The sequence below is a fragment of the Nicotiana tomentosiformis genome, chromosome 6 (assembly GCF_000390325.3).
Source record: "Nicotiana tomentosiformis chromosome 6, ASM39032v3, whole genome shotgun sequence".
In the NCBI taxonomy this organism is placed as follows: domain Eukaryota; kingdom Viridiplantae; phylum Streptophyta; class Magnoliopsida; order Solanales; family Solanaceae; genus Nicotiana; species Nicotiana tomentosiformis.
Genome location: NC_090817.1, coordinates 117,205,042 through 117,219,105, shown reverse-complemented (window position 1 = coordinate 117,219,105; position 14,064 = coordinate 117,205,042). Strand labels below are relative to the sequence as shown.

Sequence of the window (14,064 nt, the reverse complement as noted above, 5' to 3'; positions counted from 1 at the left end):
TGACGGACCCCTTGATAAAATACTAGTAATTCTTAAAAAATAAATAAGAATTTTAACTAAATTATTCTTATTTAAAATTTACGTATTATTAACTTGACCGATTGATATATGTAAATAAGGGCAAATTTTAAAAAGTAAAGTTAATTTATTTTAATTATATAAAAGAACACTTATTTTGAACAAAAATAAAAAGGCCAAAAGACCAAAGGATCACTTATTATGAATCGAATAGAGTATGATATAATAATACTAGGTGAAGTACATGCTACTCTCCAAATAATGACTCACAAAGGTCTATATTTTTTGGTTGTGGGTGATGGTAAAACAAAGAATATTTTCAAAAATTATTTTCCATGATCAAATACTTCAAAACAAAAATGTTTCGATCAAAAGTAAATAGATCTTACAAATTTATGTGCAAATATCCTACGATTTACTAATATTATTAATAATCTATTATGTTTATTTTTCCAAAAAATAATTCACATTGGAAAATATAATTTCTAGCAAATATTTTTCATAAAAAAATGACTTTAGTCATACCATACCTATTATGAAAAAAAAATCAATTTCCTCAAATTATCAAAAAGTCACCTAATATGAAAACTCATTAAATTAGTAAATTGAAAAATCATCACTTTTCAAATAGTAACAAAACTATTCTTCTTTTGGCAAGGGAGTACATAATCACATGAGCCTAATAATAAACAACACATCCCAAATCAAATGGAGTCTTGACCGAATCTCCATGTAGAGCTCGGCAGGGTTTGGACTCATTACGTGCGCATAATTCACACATGACATGATGCGTTGCGCTCTTACTTCTTGACCAAAGCCCCGAGGGCCATTTTTCTAACGAAATCTAAAAGGGCCATAAGTCACCCCAGACCGATCTTCGAGCCTGATGATGCAATGTTGGGTTTTTGCTCTTTGTAATAACAATTCGGTCAAACGAGCCTTCAGTGCCTTCTCGATCCATTGATCGACAAATGTCCATCTCAACCCGCTTGCCCCTTCTTAGAGGATTGTATATGATTCTTCCCCAACCACTACCAAGATTAGCATGGGCTGTTTCTTCGCCTTCTTCCTCCCAATCATCATTTTCAGTAATGGCGTCTGTTTCTGTAACATCGGAATCATAGGAGATTGGATCTTCATCTTGAACATCCTCATCTTCTGAGATGAACTGGTCCTCTGACATAAAAGGAAAAGTGTCACTATTTTGTAATGTGTTAACAGCAGGTTCTAGATAAATATAAAAGTTTTTAGATGGCAAAGCAAATCAAAGATCAAAATACTGATAAGCAAATACCATAGTCAATCTCTAAATCCTCTGGATTTCTTCTGGCATGCTGCTCCTTCAAAGTCTCAAACTTCATACCATCCAGTGGCCAAGGCTCCCTAATTGAAAGAAACAATAAGTTCAATTAAAGGTTAGCTTAAGGTAGTGAAACAAAAACAATGAAATTTCACAATTGTGATGATATAACAAGCTAAAAACAACTTAACTAATGGCATGTTGTATTCTTGATGAACAACTTGCCTTGGCCGTTGTCCTCGTCTAAAAGCGATAAAGCAAAACTTTTCATCTTCAAAGCCACGTAGAGGCTCACCTTTCGACCGCTAACAGACCATGAAAGAAACGGAATCAGAAACATGATTAATACCCATGTATTGGGAAAAAGAAAATGCAAGCTTACACAGGAAACGGAGACTTCATCAAATTCAGAGTGCACATTTTGTAGGGAAAAGGAATATGAGGCAAACCTTGTAGGCACGTTGTGATGTTGTCCTCTGCAAGCGTTGAACAAAATGACAATATTTTCCAGTGTTATCCAAAGGACAACGTCCATCATGCGGACACTGCAAACAAAAGAACAAATTCATTGAGATAGAAAAGTAGTGCAAATCTATTCAGGTAGTTTCATTACAAACTTTACGCTTACTGGTGCAACTATATATGCCCCATTCTTTAGTGTCGTCAATGCTTTACATTCTTTGCCAGATGCATCTTCTAGTTTGCGGCTTCTCTAGAAATTACCATTTTAGAACAAAGGGAAAAAGATCATTTAGAATAAACATCCCAACTTGGAATAAACCAGCTCCCTCCCCGCCGTCCAAGCAAAAACCAAAAAAGTGAACTTTACCCTTTTCTCCATCCATAAAATGTGAGATCGCATTTGAGATATAATATTAGATCCTTGTGGTGTTCCTGGTTCAACCAAGACCTGCTCAACAGTATATTGTTAGAGGAAATAGCTTTTTCTCTTACAAAAAGAAGATTTTTGATAGAGAGATAAGGAGGAGATATTTAGTAGAACTACAGCCGTGTAAATGAGGTTTCCCCTCTATCTTTTTCTAATACAGAGAGAAGACAAACTAATTATCATCTTATTCCAAGATCTTGATCAAGTTATCAGTTTCAGATAGAACTTGAACTGGCGAATTGAGAACTAACAACATCAATAGTATGTGAAAACTTTGAAGAAAAGCATATAATATAGTACTTGAAGATCAGAAGAACTTCCCTAAACCATCAGAAACTTCAGATAACACAAACATAATGAATCGACTAACTGTTGAAGCTTGATGAAAAAGCCTGCCACTTGGATGCACGAACAATAAGTCTGTAGGAGAAATGGAATAGCAGGCTCTTCCCGCTTTCTGTTTGGGGTGGGTGGGTGGGGGAATAGGAGGCGGATGGGGGAAGGGGTTTGGACTGCTGAAATATGGACTTCAAAACCTACCAGAACATCTCCTGTCAGTTCCCAGAGCTGCCGCACAACCGTGATTCTGTCCTTCAGAGATGGAATCTCTCCAAGTACATATGACTTCAATCAAACAAAATTTAAGACTAATCAGCACCATAATCAAAACATGATGCAACAGAGCACAACATATATTCTTAACAATGACAAGATTAAACACATTAAAGAAATACTTCATAGTTTGATGAAGTAATAAAGTATTATAATTTGGAGAAGCCCCTACACAAAATCTAAGGAGCAAACCACAACAAAATTGTACTTACAGCAATCACAAGATCATGTTGTCTGTCACTCTTTTTGACATCCTGAGAGAGTGCTTGAATACTTCCATAACTTTGAATGAGTGGCAAATTTTTAAGACCTACAGCAATTACAGGACATATTTTGCCACCTTTATCAGCTTTTCTAAATACAGCGGTAGAATAGTAATAAAAATATATGTAAAGGGGTTATAGGTTCGCACTCATGAAAAGTAAAGCACTCAAAACTGCTAGAGAGAGAGAAACAAGAAAGCAATCCTTAACCACAGGTCTAGATATTCCTTTATTGTACAACAGTAACAGGCCACAATATCAAGCAGCACATTAAGTCCCACGGATAACAGCAAATGACTCCAAGATATGACATCTTAGGTCGCGGCTTGTGAATCTCAGCGAATCTCCTTCATATAAACATGACAAAAGCTCAAGGCATACAAAATCTTCTTCTTGTTGGCAAATTCTATACTCTGATAAGAGGACAATTTGCAAGGCTGGAACAAGTTGCATCAGCTTTATAAAAATATGTACACATAGAATTGTATTACGTTGTGTCTGAAGAACAGATTTGATATACTTTCACATCAAAACAGCACAATAGACATACTTCCACATAAGCCAGTGACTCAGAAAAATTAACTAGCTGATCAACGAGGCAGTAAATAGCTAATAATTAGGATTCAAAAAAATGCTTCCTAAGAGTATCAGACTTTTCCAGATCTGAAGGAGTCCATAGAACACCAGAATGTACCTTTTATAAGGCTCTGTCCAGCACGCTGCATGGACTGTGATGGCTCCACCAAATTAATTCTATTCAACGACCGTGGCCACACTTCTCTAAGTGCCCTGCATAACCACACAATTCAACAACTTATTAAACCAAAGGGTCAACAGATATTAACATATAGGTATGACAATTAACCAGCAGAAATCAACTAAATACAATATCAATAATCTTCTCACCAAAATGCAGAACCAGTCCCAGCCCCAAAATCCAACACCTTAGCTGGTGAAAACCCAGGCAATCTTCTACGAACCTAAAGTAAAATCATATCAAAGCAATCACTTTTCGCAACCAAATTCATATTCATGTTTCAAAACTCAAATTTTGGAAAATTCATCTGAAAGGACAAAATAGGAATGTAAAAAATCATTTCAATGAGATATCATATTTGTTTACCTCACTAAGCACTCTATAAAGAGCAGAGTAGACAGCAGGCATACGGGACGCCACATAGGCCACTGTTTCATCCTCCCTATACTTGAGGCCAATGTCACCATAGGCGCTTTTAATTTTCCACCGCTGTGAACATTCAACAGACTTCAGAGGATCTTCAACGAGCTCCTTGGATGTGGAGGTTGGCAGCATCAAATTCACTTCCTTTATTTGGCTGAATGATTCTGATAACCTCAACACTTTTCTCTTCATATGTAGCTCCTCTTGCTCTGCAATAAATTAGATCCACCCGAAACACAACTTTAGAGAGCGATCTAATAGAATTGCATCAATCAGTCAACCAACTATCCGCAACCCCAAACTAGTTGGGGCCGGCTCTTCCTGCTTCACAATAAGTATACCCAGCCAAAACACAAAATTTTAGAGTGAGATCACACAAAAGCATGTCAATCAGTCAATCAACTGCATGTCAATCCTAAACTAGTTGGGGTGGGCATCCTAGCTCTTACATAAGTAGATCAAGCGCAAACACAAAACTTTAGCGAGAGATGAAATAGAAACATATACTCAATCATTAATCAACTATGCCCGCAATCTCTAACCATTTGAGTTCTCCTCTTACTACGCAATGATAGGCCCAACCCAAGCATAAAACTTAAGATGAGAGCAAATAAAAGCATATCAATCATTCAACCATTCCTCAATCTCAAATTAGTTAGGGTCAGCTATACAAGTCATCTCATCCATTCCGCTTTCTTTGGGGCCATTTGTAGGATGTGAAGAAAAGGGCACAGTTTTGGCCTAAAATAATCCCACAAGTATCACTCTTAATTTAACTTTATCCTCGAAATATCACCTCTGATAGAAAAAAATCTTTTTAAACATAAATTGAGAACTTTTGATTTCACACCTATGGGATTAAACTCTGCTACATAATGGGTCTCATTGAGCCAACCCCAAATAGAATTTCAAACTCCTGAAAGTCTTATAAGTCCTGAAAGAGAGTCTCATTCCCGTACCTTACATACACACAATTCCAAATCAAGCTTTCTCATCTCCTTCGACATACAATATCACAGTAAACTCAAACAACATAAATTCTGTTCACAAAAAGGTATCAATTTTTGAAGCATATGAAAAGTGGTGGCTGATGCAAAACCAAGAAAAGGTATGGCAGCAAAAGAAACATAGTTGTACTTGGCAATGACTTGAATATGACATAGTAGACTGCTAATGTGAAGGGAATCGATGAGTGTTACTAATTACTACTTTTTTATTCGTTGATATCTTATATGCCATAATTTCAGAGAGAACAAAAGGGTCAACCAACATGGTGTTCATTAGCACTGGAATACAAATCCCTATTAAGCCCGTGTTATTCGCAGATATTCTCAGCATGAATTCTATATCCGCTCCACATTAAAATAAAATCAGTACAACTCTAGACAAAAATGAAGGTTAAACCAAACACTTATCAAGCTCTTAGTACCGGGAATACCAAGCTCTAAATCTTAACGCAAGAACTTGACTAACCAATAAGCAACCACCATTGTCACAAATTAATCTTTTTTTACAACCATGGTGTCCGGGCACAAGCTGGACTAACTCCACATGGTACCTGCTGCCTCCACATGCACCGAGTTTCACAAATTAATCCTTTTGCCAATTTCAACTTTTGCATGCTTGAAGGAATAAATATGTCAACGGTGATATTTTGAGTATGAAATGTAATAATTGAGGGACTATTTCAGCAAAAAAAACTCTAAACAGGCACATCCTAGTGAAATCAATGTTTGAACAAACGTGCATAAAAAATAAAAAATAAAAAGGGTTGAAACTTTACCTCGGAGGTACTTTTTGATAGCTCTACGAAGGCGGAGAGGAACAATATGGCAACGTTCAGATTGTTTAGCTGCGGATTTGAGTGCTTCAGCGGTGAATTTTGGAACCGTTTCTGATACTATTGACGCCATTTCTGGTGGCGCTTGGCGATTTCCGGCGAATTTCTGGCAGATTAGAAGCGGCAAATTAGGGGTTTAATGCTTCATAGTAGGGTTTAAGGTCTGCTATAGGGAAGGTCTCTTCGTTACATTTGCAGTAGAATGAAGTTGTTGCATGTGTTGGGCTGTGATGGGCCTGTGAGAGTACTTATAGAGAGGGGAATTTGGCATGGCATGACAACTAGTCCAATAATTGCCATGAAAAAACTAAGGTTTTAGGATTTGGCATATGGTATGCTCTAAAGTTATTCTTTTTTTTTTTTTTTGACGAAGAATAACCTAAAGTTATCTCTCTTCTAATGGTCAATCATTATCCTAAAAATAAGCCCCATCAAAATTATTTTTCTTAAAAATAGTAAAAAATATTTAAAATCATCTCTCTCATAGCAACCATCGTCCTAGAAATTAGGTTCCATTTCCTTCGGTAATATCGGAAAAAACTTCGAAATATATTTTAATTATTTTTTTAGTTTTTTATCTGTATATCCAAATATATATATATATATATATATATATATAACACATTAATAATTATATTGTGTATATTATAGTGTATAACATAATAATAATGTGTATATCAAAAAAATTATATTAAAATTTTATTTTCCTTCTTTGTATCACATTTCAAATTGAAAACTCACGTTCAAGATGACTTCACATGTGTATCCCCTATTGTATCATGTGTATATCTCTATGTACATCAGTGATATCTCATGTATATCATATGTATCTGTATATATCCATGAAAATTTATGTTATATATACGATATATAATGTGATATACACGGGCGTCCATAAAAAACTTTTGTATACACGATATACAAAGTGATATACATAGACGTCATTAAAAACATGTGTATGATATACACCGATGTACACGATATACAACGTAATATACACATATCGCAGTTGGATTTTTAGATCTGATTTTTTTTACCTGAAACCAGTATAAATTACTTCTAATCTTGCTCAAATTTTATATATAGCCTCGTTTAGGTATTTTCAACCAATTTCAATCACACCCACTCGTTCAATCCAAACAAAAAAAAGAGAAGAAAAACAAAGTTGAAATGTATTTTTTTTCTTTCTTAGTTTTTGCTTCTGATTTTCTCTGATGTGAGATCAACCTTACCTTTTCATCCCACTCATTTTTTTGCATAATTTACAAGAATTTTGGCTAAACTATGAGAGCGAAAGACAAGAGATAAAAGAAAAAATACAAGGAGAGAAGGGGGGAGGGATGCAACGAACAAGAAGAGAAGTGAGCGGCGAAGAGGGGGGGGGAGAGCAGACGATTTGGAGCCAAATGTTTGAGAAAGAATACATAAGAGAGTAGTTTTTTTAGCGTTTGGCTATATAATGCCAATTGTTTGGGGCTATCTTTGCCAAGCCTAATATAATGCTAAACAATTACCAATTCATGTTATGTGTTGTCATAGGATGACAATTTTTCCTTATAGAGACTGGTCCAATAAGAAAGGGTGATTTACAAGAATGGCCTTGGAAGTGGGTGATCCTTATTTTTTGACCATGCTTATTCATGGGTAGAATTTCAAGTTTAATCGGTGTTGTCCCTCGTTTTGTTCAAGGGCAACACTTTTAACTTTTGATATTTTAAAGGTTTGACCATAGGACAAGCGAGGGTTAAAAAATTAATACTATCCATTTTCAAGGTTATTGGGTGTAATTTCGTGCCAAAACAACACACGATCCATACAAGCCATCCACATCTAGGAAGCCCAAGTCCCGTACTTGTGATCTAGGCTAATTTATGCAAATGTTCCTCTTTTAGACTACTGCTTATATTTATTCGTATTTTAAAAAGTTGCGAAAATATAGTTATTGAGATATTATAATTTTTTAATTACTTATAGTTTTTATGTAATATCTTTATAATATTAATTTATATTTTACTTTTGGTGTATAATTTTATAAACTAATTTTCGTATATTTTATTTTTATATAAAATTATAAGTTAATTTTATTATAAGTTATAATTGTATAAAAATATGTAACCATCAAAAAAAATAAAAAGTGCAAAATCTGAAATATAATGTGTTGTTGATAAACAACACAATGTTCATTAATTATCATAAAAATAAATATTTAATACATTAGCGACTGTAATGCACAAAGATGCTCATTTTCTACTTTATAATGCATTAATAGAGCATTTATGGAACAATATACTAATCTTGTAAGTTGATGTTTATGTAAAGATTAAATTAAATTTTACCATAATGTAATATTTATTTAATTATATCTTATCAATGATTTCATTTTTATTTGAATTATACATTAATATGTATGACGTATAATATTTACTTATAATTTATATTATTCAAAATTAAAGGTATAAAATAACTTTATATTAAATGGTTATATAAGAAAGAATTATGAATTATATGGGATAAATATGTAAAAAAAAAGAAAGTGTCACGCCTCCTTTATCCCGAGGGGATAGGGAGTTTTTTTCAATTTAAGTGATATTATTCAAGATGGGATTTATTTATTTATTCAGAGTCGCCACTTGGAATAATTTATGGTATCCCAAGTCACCGTTTTATATTAAATCTCAAATCGAGGAAATTTGACTCTGTTTAAAGTCTGCGAAAACCATAAGATCAGGTACGAAATTATGTTAACCCTAGAGAAGGTGTGAGGCATTCTCTAGTTACGTGATTTTAGCACGGTCGCTTAACTATTAATAATTGGCTTAATTATCTGATTTATACATATTTGAAACCTATTGTGCATTTTTAACTTTCTAACTACTTTTAATATTTATGAAATTAATTTGAACAAGTCGCGATGTCGCGCACTCGTTTGTTTGGGTACACATTGCAAACTGTGCCACGTGAAACAAACCCGTGATTTACAACATATTTATTATTATTATTCGAAGTTGTGATCGGGTCACATGAAATGCACACCCGAATTGGGTTTACGTATCGTGACCATGTCACGGGAACCGTACCCATAGCCACGATGATTTATTAATCACGCCTAAAGCAAGCTACGATGTTCATTACTTATTTGCCTAAGCTAACTTTGAGATTTGTTGTAAGGTCATGATTTATGAAAGTAACATTGTGGGAAAAAGATAAGTTTAATCACTAGAAATTATTTACAACTTTAAAGTTCTTACTATTCTATCTATTGACAAGATTCGGCCCAGCTAGTCATTTATGAGTTTTGGCCAGAGAACTCATGGGCACAAAAGCCCAATAGTGCACTAAACTGAATTTTAACCTGATTTCAAAGTTGTCTTTAAAGCATATTACTCTAGACGTTAACACATGATTCGACCAAGTTGAAAACTCATTACACAAAATTATAGCTCAAAATTTTTAATAACAACCTATAAACTATCCTTATACAAATTGAGTTTGGATAAGGTTGCTGACAAAGAAATCTCCAGTAATTGTTTTGCTCAAAACTAGATTCTATATATTCATATTCAATACACAACAATTTCACCACTTTTCACTTTTCAATTGTTTGAAACAGACACAAAATCATTTGGCTTCAAAATCCTACAATTCATATCTAATAATCAATGACTAATTTCAGCTCAAGTAATCAGTTAAAATAATCAGTCGAAGAAATAGCTAAGATAGAAACGACAAGGCAAATCCGGTGATAAATTCACGAGAAACCAAGCATAATAAAACATATAGCAAAACTACACTTAAACAGAGAATAATTCCAGTTTTAGCATTCAAGCCAAAGTGAGCGACAAACTAAAATAGATGAAAATATGATCGGATTCAGTGACACATCTTCGAAATCAATCAGGAAATATGGCTTGAGTAACTCAAATCTTCATTCATAGATTTAAAATGAAAAATAGACGAATATATACATACCTAAACGCAGTAAAACTGTGCTAAATGACCAAACAAGAGCTGGAAATAGGAGCCAAACTTCAAGCTTTCAGCAGAGGATAACAGCAACACAATTTCTTCAGCAAAACCAGAAAAAATCGACACCAAATGCTAGCAAAATGTGCTTCTTCGTTCTCTGAATGAGTGTGTGTCTACAGATGCATGTTCTAAAAGAGGGAGGTAGGATTATGGGGGTGGCGACTTCTAGCTAGGTGAAGAAGAAGAAGACAATGGTTGCCAGTTTTTTTTTTTTTGGAAGAATTACAGCTCTTGTCAGTTGGCCCAAGAGCCCAACCTAATGGCCTAGCTTTGAAGTCCTTATGCGGTTTAGTCCGATTGTATAAAATTTGAAGGAAACTTTTCGGCCTTTAGCCCATTATTAAAGACACCCTTTAGTTTTTTTTTCTTTTCTTCTTTCTTCTTTCCCAAAATACTCAATCTCTCTCCACTCGCCTCTCTCTTCTTTCTCCCTAAAAATTACAGAATTATTTTGTACACACTCGTGTTAATTATTTTTTAGCACAAGGGCTCTTTAATCCTCATATTCAATGTCAATTAGGTTTTAAATTTTGAGTTAATTGATGACAAGAGGTTAAGTAACCACAATAAATTTAGCCTATCAGTCCAAAAACTATTAGATCTTGCCTAAAACTATCAGACATTGCCTAAAAGAGCATCTCCGATGATCTCGTCTCGTATTTTCTTATTTTTCTCAGTTTTTGTATCATCCTTTGCTACTGGTAAAGCCCAGATTTGAATGCTAAAACCTCGCCGGGAAAATTCAACACCAGTAACCACCCAAAACTATAATGTAGTGATGGACATAAGGTGTTTTCTAATGTAAATATTGTATGGATAATATTTATACACACTTATACGATATTGTACAAAGATGTATAAGTGTGTATATATGCGTACAATGTTATACAAATTATCTATATTTTTAATGTATAAGTGTGTATATACATTATACGTGTATAATAGGCATCAATGGAAGTTTGACACTTTCTTTTCTTTTTCTTCTTTGTCTTATTTTTCTGGTATACATTATTAAAGATTGTATATACAAGTTTATACAAAGTTATATATAATTAAACATGTAATGCACATGTGTAAGTGTGTATATACATTGTACGTGTATAATATGCATCCATGGAAGTTTGACACTTTCTTCTTTTTTTCTTCTTTGTCTTATTTTTTTGGTATACATTATTAGAGATTGTATATACAAGTTTATACAAAGTTATACATAATTATACATGTAATGCACATGTGTAGCTAAATCTAAAATTGAAATTTTCATATGTTTAATTTTTATTTTTTTCTCGAACAATCTATGTATAAAATAACTTTTCTTGTTGATTTATCTCCCAAATCATGTGCAATAATTTTTCAATTTTTATTTTTTATTTCTGCTATTTGGAACTTGGAGAAGAAGAAAATTTAGGGTTCTCGAGTTGTATTATATATTAATTTGCTTTTTTGTAGATGGAATAGGAATATATACAAACTTGGGGAAGAAGAATAAAAAATCACCCAATTTTCGTGCTTGAAGATCCATTTAATAAAAAAAAAAATAAGAAGAAAAATGCTCATTTTTCGAACTTTGGCCTATTGTTAATGGGCTACAAATTTGCAAAGTTGTAACTGGGTTATTCTATTGCAATGTATGTGGGTGGACTGTATTTTTTGTGTAATTCTCCCTTTTTTTAAGTAAGGGGGAAGGGTCCAATCTGGAGATGGTGGAAACGGCCAGGGAGGGGAGTCCGTTCTCTGGCGGCTAGGTTTCTTTTTTTGTGGGAGGGGTCCTCTTCATCTAATCTCTTTTTAGGGAATTAGGGTTGTTTTTGTTGGTGCTGTATATCAGTCCCAGGGTGCACTAACCGTGGGTGGAGCCCAGCCAATGGTAGCAGCTACACCTGAGCCCAGGCCAGCTGTAGCCACCGATCCTCAAAAACTATTGGACAGATGGACTAGACTACATCCTCCTGTCTTTGGGGGTGAGCGACATGAGGATCCCCAGGATTTCATTGATCGGTACAAGGATAAACTGTACAACATGAGGATATTGGAGTCTCATGGGGTAGACTTTGCTACTTTTCAGCTAGAGGACAGAGCCCGTAGATGGTGGCAGTCTTATGTTCTTGGCAGACCAACAGATTCTCCTCCCATGACTTGGGACAGGTTCATTTGTATCTTCCTGGACAGGTGTATTCCACCCTCTCAGAGGGAAGAGTTGCGGTTTCAGTTTGAGCAGCTCCAGCAGGGTCAGATGTCAGTGACTGATTATGAGGCGAGGTTTTTTGAATTATCTCGCCATGCACTTATGATACTCCATACTGAGGCGGAGAGAGTGCAGAGGTTTGTAGCCGATTTACATGCTGGTATTCAGGCTACTATGGCTCGGGAGGTTGAGATGGGTACTTCTTATGAGCGAGTTGTGGAGATAGCCCGGAGGATTGAGGGTGTGCGTCAGTGGAGCCGAGAGCAGATTATGAGAGATAAGCGGTTTAGGTACTCTGGAGAGTTCAGAGGTGCTCCGTCTGGGGGCAGAGGTCAGTTCGTGAGGGGGCAGTCCAGCAAACCCCCATTTCCAGCGCCACCACCTCCTCGAGGTGCTCCAGTGCGACCTTATCTCAGTGCTATACCAGAGAGTTCCTACCGCCTACCAGCTATTCAGGGTCCTCCCAGTGGGTATTCAGTTCCCCAGGGCCAAACACTTAGTCAGCAGCCTATCGCACCGAAGAGTTATTACGAGTGCGGGGATCCCAGTCACATGCAAAGGTTTTTCCCGAGGCTTCGGGGTAGACTAGTACAGCAGGGTCAGCAGCCTATGCTTACCTGACCAGTTTCTCCACCAGTAGTCCGACCACCAAGAGGTGGAGGACAGGTGGGTAGGGGTCGTCCTAGAGGTGGAGGTCAGCCATGCGGAGACCAGCCAGTTGGCGCTCCAGCTCGGTTCTATGCTTTTCCGGCTAGACCAGATGCAGAGGCCTCGGATGCTGTGATTAAAGGTATTATTTCTGTTTGCGGCAAAGATGCCTCAGTATTATTTGATCCAGGATCCACGTATTCATATGTGTCGTCTCTATTTGCTCCATTCCTCAGTGTTTCTTGTGAGTCCTTGAGTACTCTTGTTTATGTGTCCACTCCTGTAGGCGATTCTGTTATTGTGAACCGGATCTATTGGTCCTATATTATTACATTCTATGGTTATGAAACTAGAGCAGATCTCTTATTGCTCGAGATGATCAATTTTGAAATTATTCTGGGTATAGACTGGTTATCTCCATATTATGTTATTCTAGATTGTCATGCCAAAACTGTTACCTTGGCTATTCCATCTTTGCCTAGGCTGAAGTGGAAGGGTTCGTCGGTTAGTTCATTTAATCGGTTATTTCTTTTATAAAGACTCAACACATGGTTGAGAAGGGTTGTTTGGCTTATCTAGCCTATGTTCGGGATACTACTACAGAGACTCCGACTATTGATTCAGTGCCAGTAGTTCGGGAGTTCTCCGATGTATTTCCTTCAGATCTTTTAGGTATGCCACCTGATCGTGATATTGATTTCTGTATTGACTTGGCTCCAGATACTCAGCCTATATCTATCCCACCGTATCGCATGGCTCCGAAAGAATTGAAAGAATTGAAAGAACAACTTGAAGAGTTACTAGCCAAAGGGTTCGTCAGACCGAGTGTATCGCCGTGGGATGCACCGGTATTATTTGTGTAAAAGAAGGATTGAACAATGCGAATGTGTATTGATTATTGCCAATTGAACAACGTTACTATTAAGAACAAGTACCCGTTGCCACGTATTGATGATCTATTTGACCAGTTGCACGGTGCTAGGGTGTTCTCTAAGATCGACTTGAGGTCGGGGTATCATCAATTGAAGATTCGAGATTCGGATATTCCGAAAACTGCTTTTCGTACTAGATATGGTCATTATGAGTTTCTGGTAATGTCTTTC

The 14,064-nt window shown here is 35.8% G+C and overlaps 1 protein-coding gene across 3 annotated transcripts; it reads right to left on the bottom strand.

Annotated features, from left to right (window-relative positions):
• Window positions 1–595: 595 nt before the first annotated feature.
• On the bottom strand, window positions 596–10,365 carry LOC104101809 (rsm22-cox11 tandem protein 2, mitochondrial-like). Of its 3 annotated transcripts, none has more exons than XM_009609332.4 (13): window positions 10,072–10,365; window positions 6,046–6,208; window positions 4,206–4,471; window positions 3,989–4,062; window positions 3,777–3,871; window positions 3,032–3,129; window positions 2,748–2,831; window positions 2,148–2,228; window positions 1,947–2,030; window positions 1,768–1,863; window positions 1,505–1,623; window positions 1,313–1,401; window positions 596–1,194 (listed from the first exon to the last, which is right to left on the bottom strand). In XM_009609332.4, the coding sequence occupies exons 2-13, from the start codon at window positions 6,173–6,175 to the stop codon at window positions 863–865; spliced, it is 1,548 nt and encodes a 515-aa protein (XP_009607627.1). In that variant the 5' UTR covers window positions 6,176–6,208; window positions 10,072–10,365; the 3' UTR covers window positions 596–862. The 3 variants fall into 3 exon arrangements, with proteins under 3 accessions (XP_009607627.1, XP_018628163.2, XP_070033823.1); XM_018772647.3 differs by lacking the exon at window positions 10,072–10,365 and adding an exon at window positions 6,293–6,360; XM_070177722.1 differs by lacking the exon at window positions 10,072–10,365 and adding an exon at window positions 6,293–6,356 and having other exon boundaries at window positions 1,313–1,397; window positions 1,540–1,623.
• Between the last annotated feature and the right edge of the window lie 3,699 nt (window positions 10,366–14,064).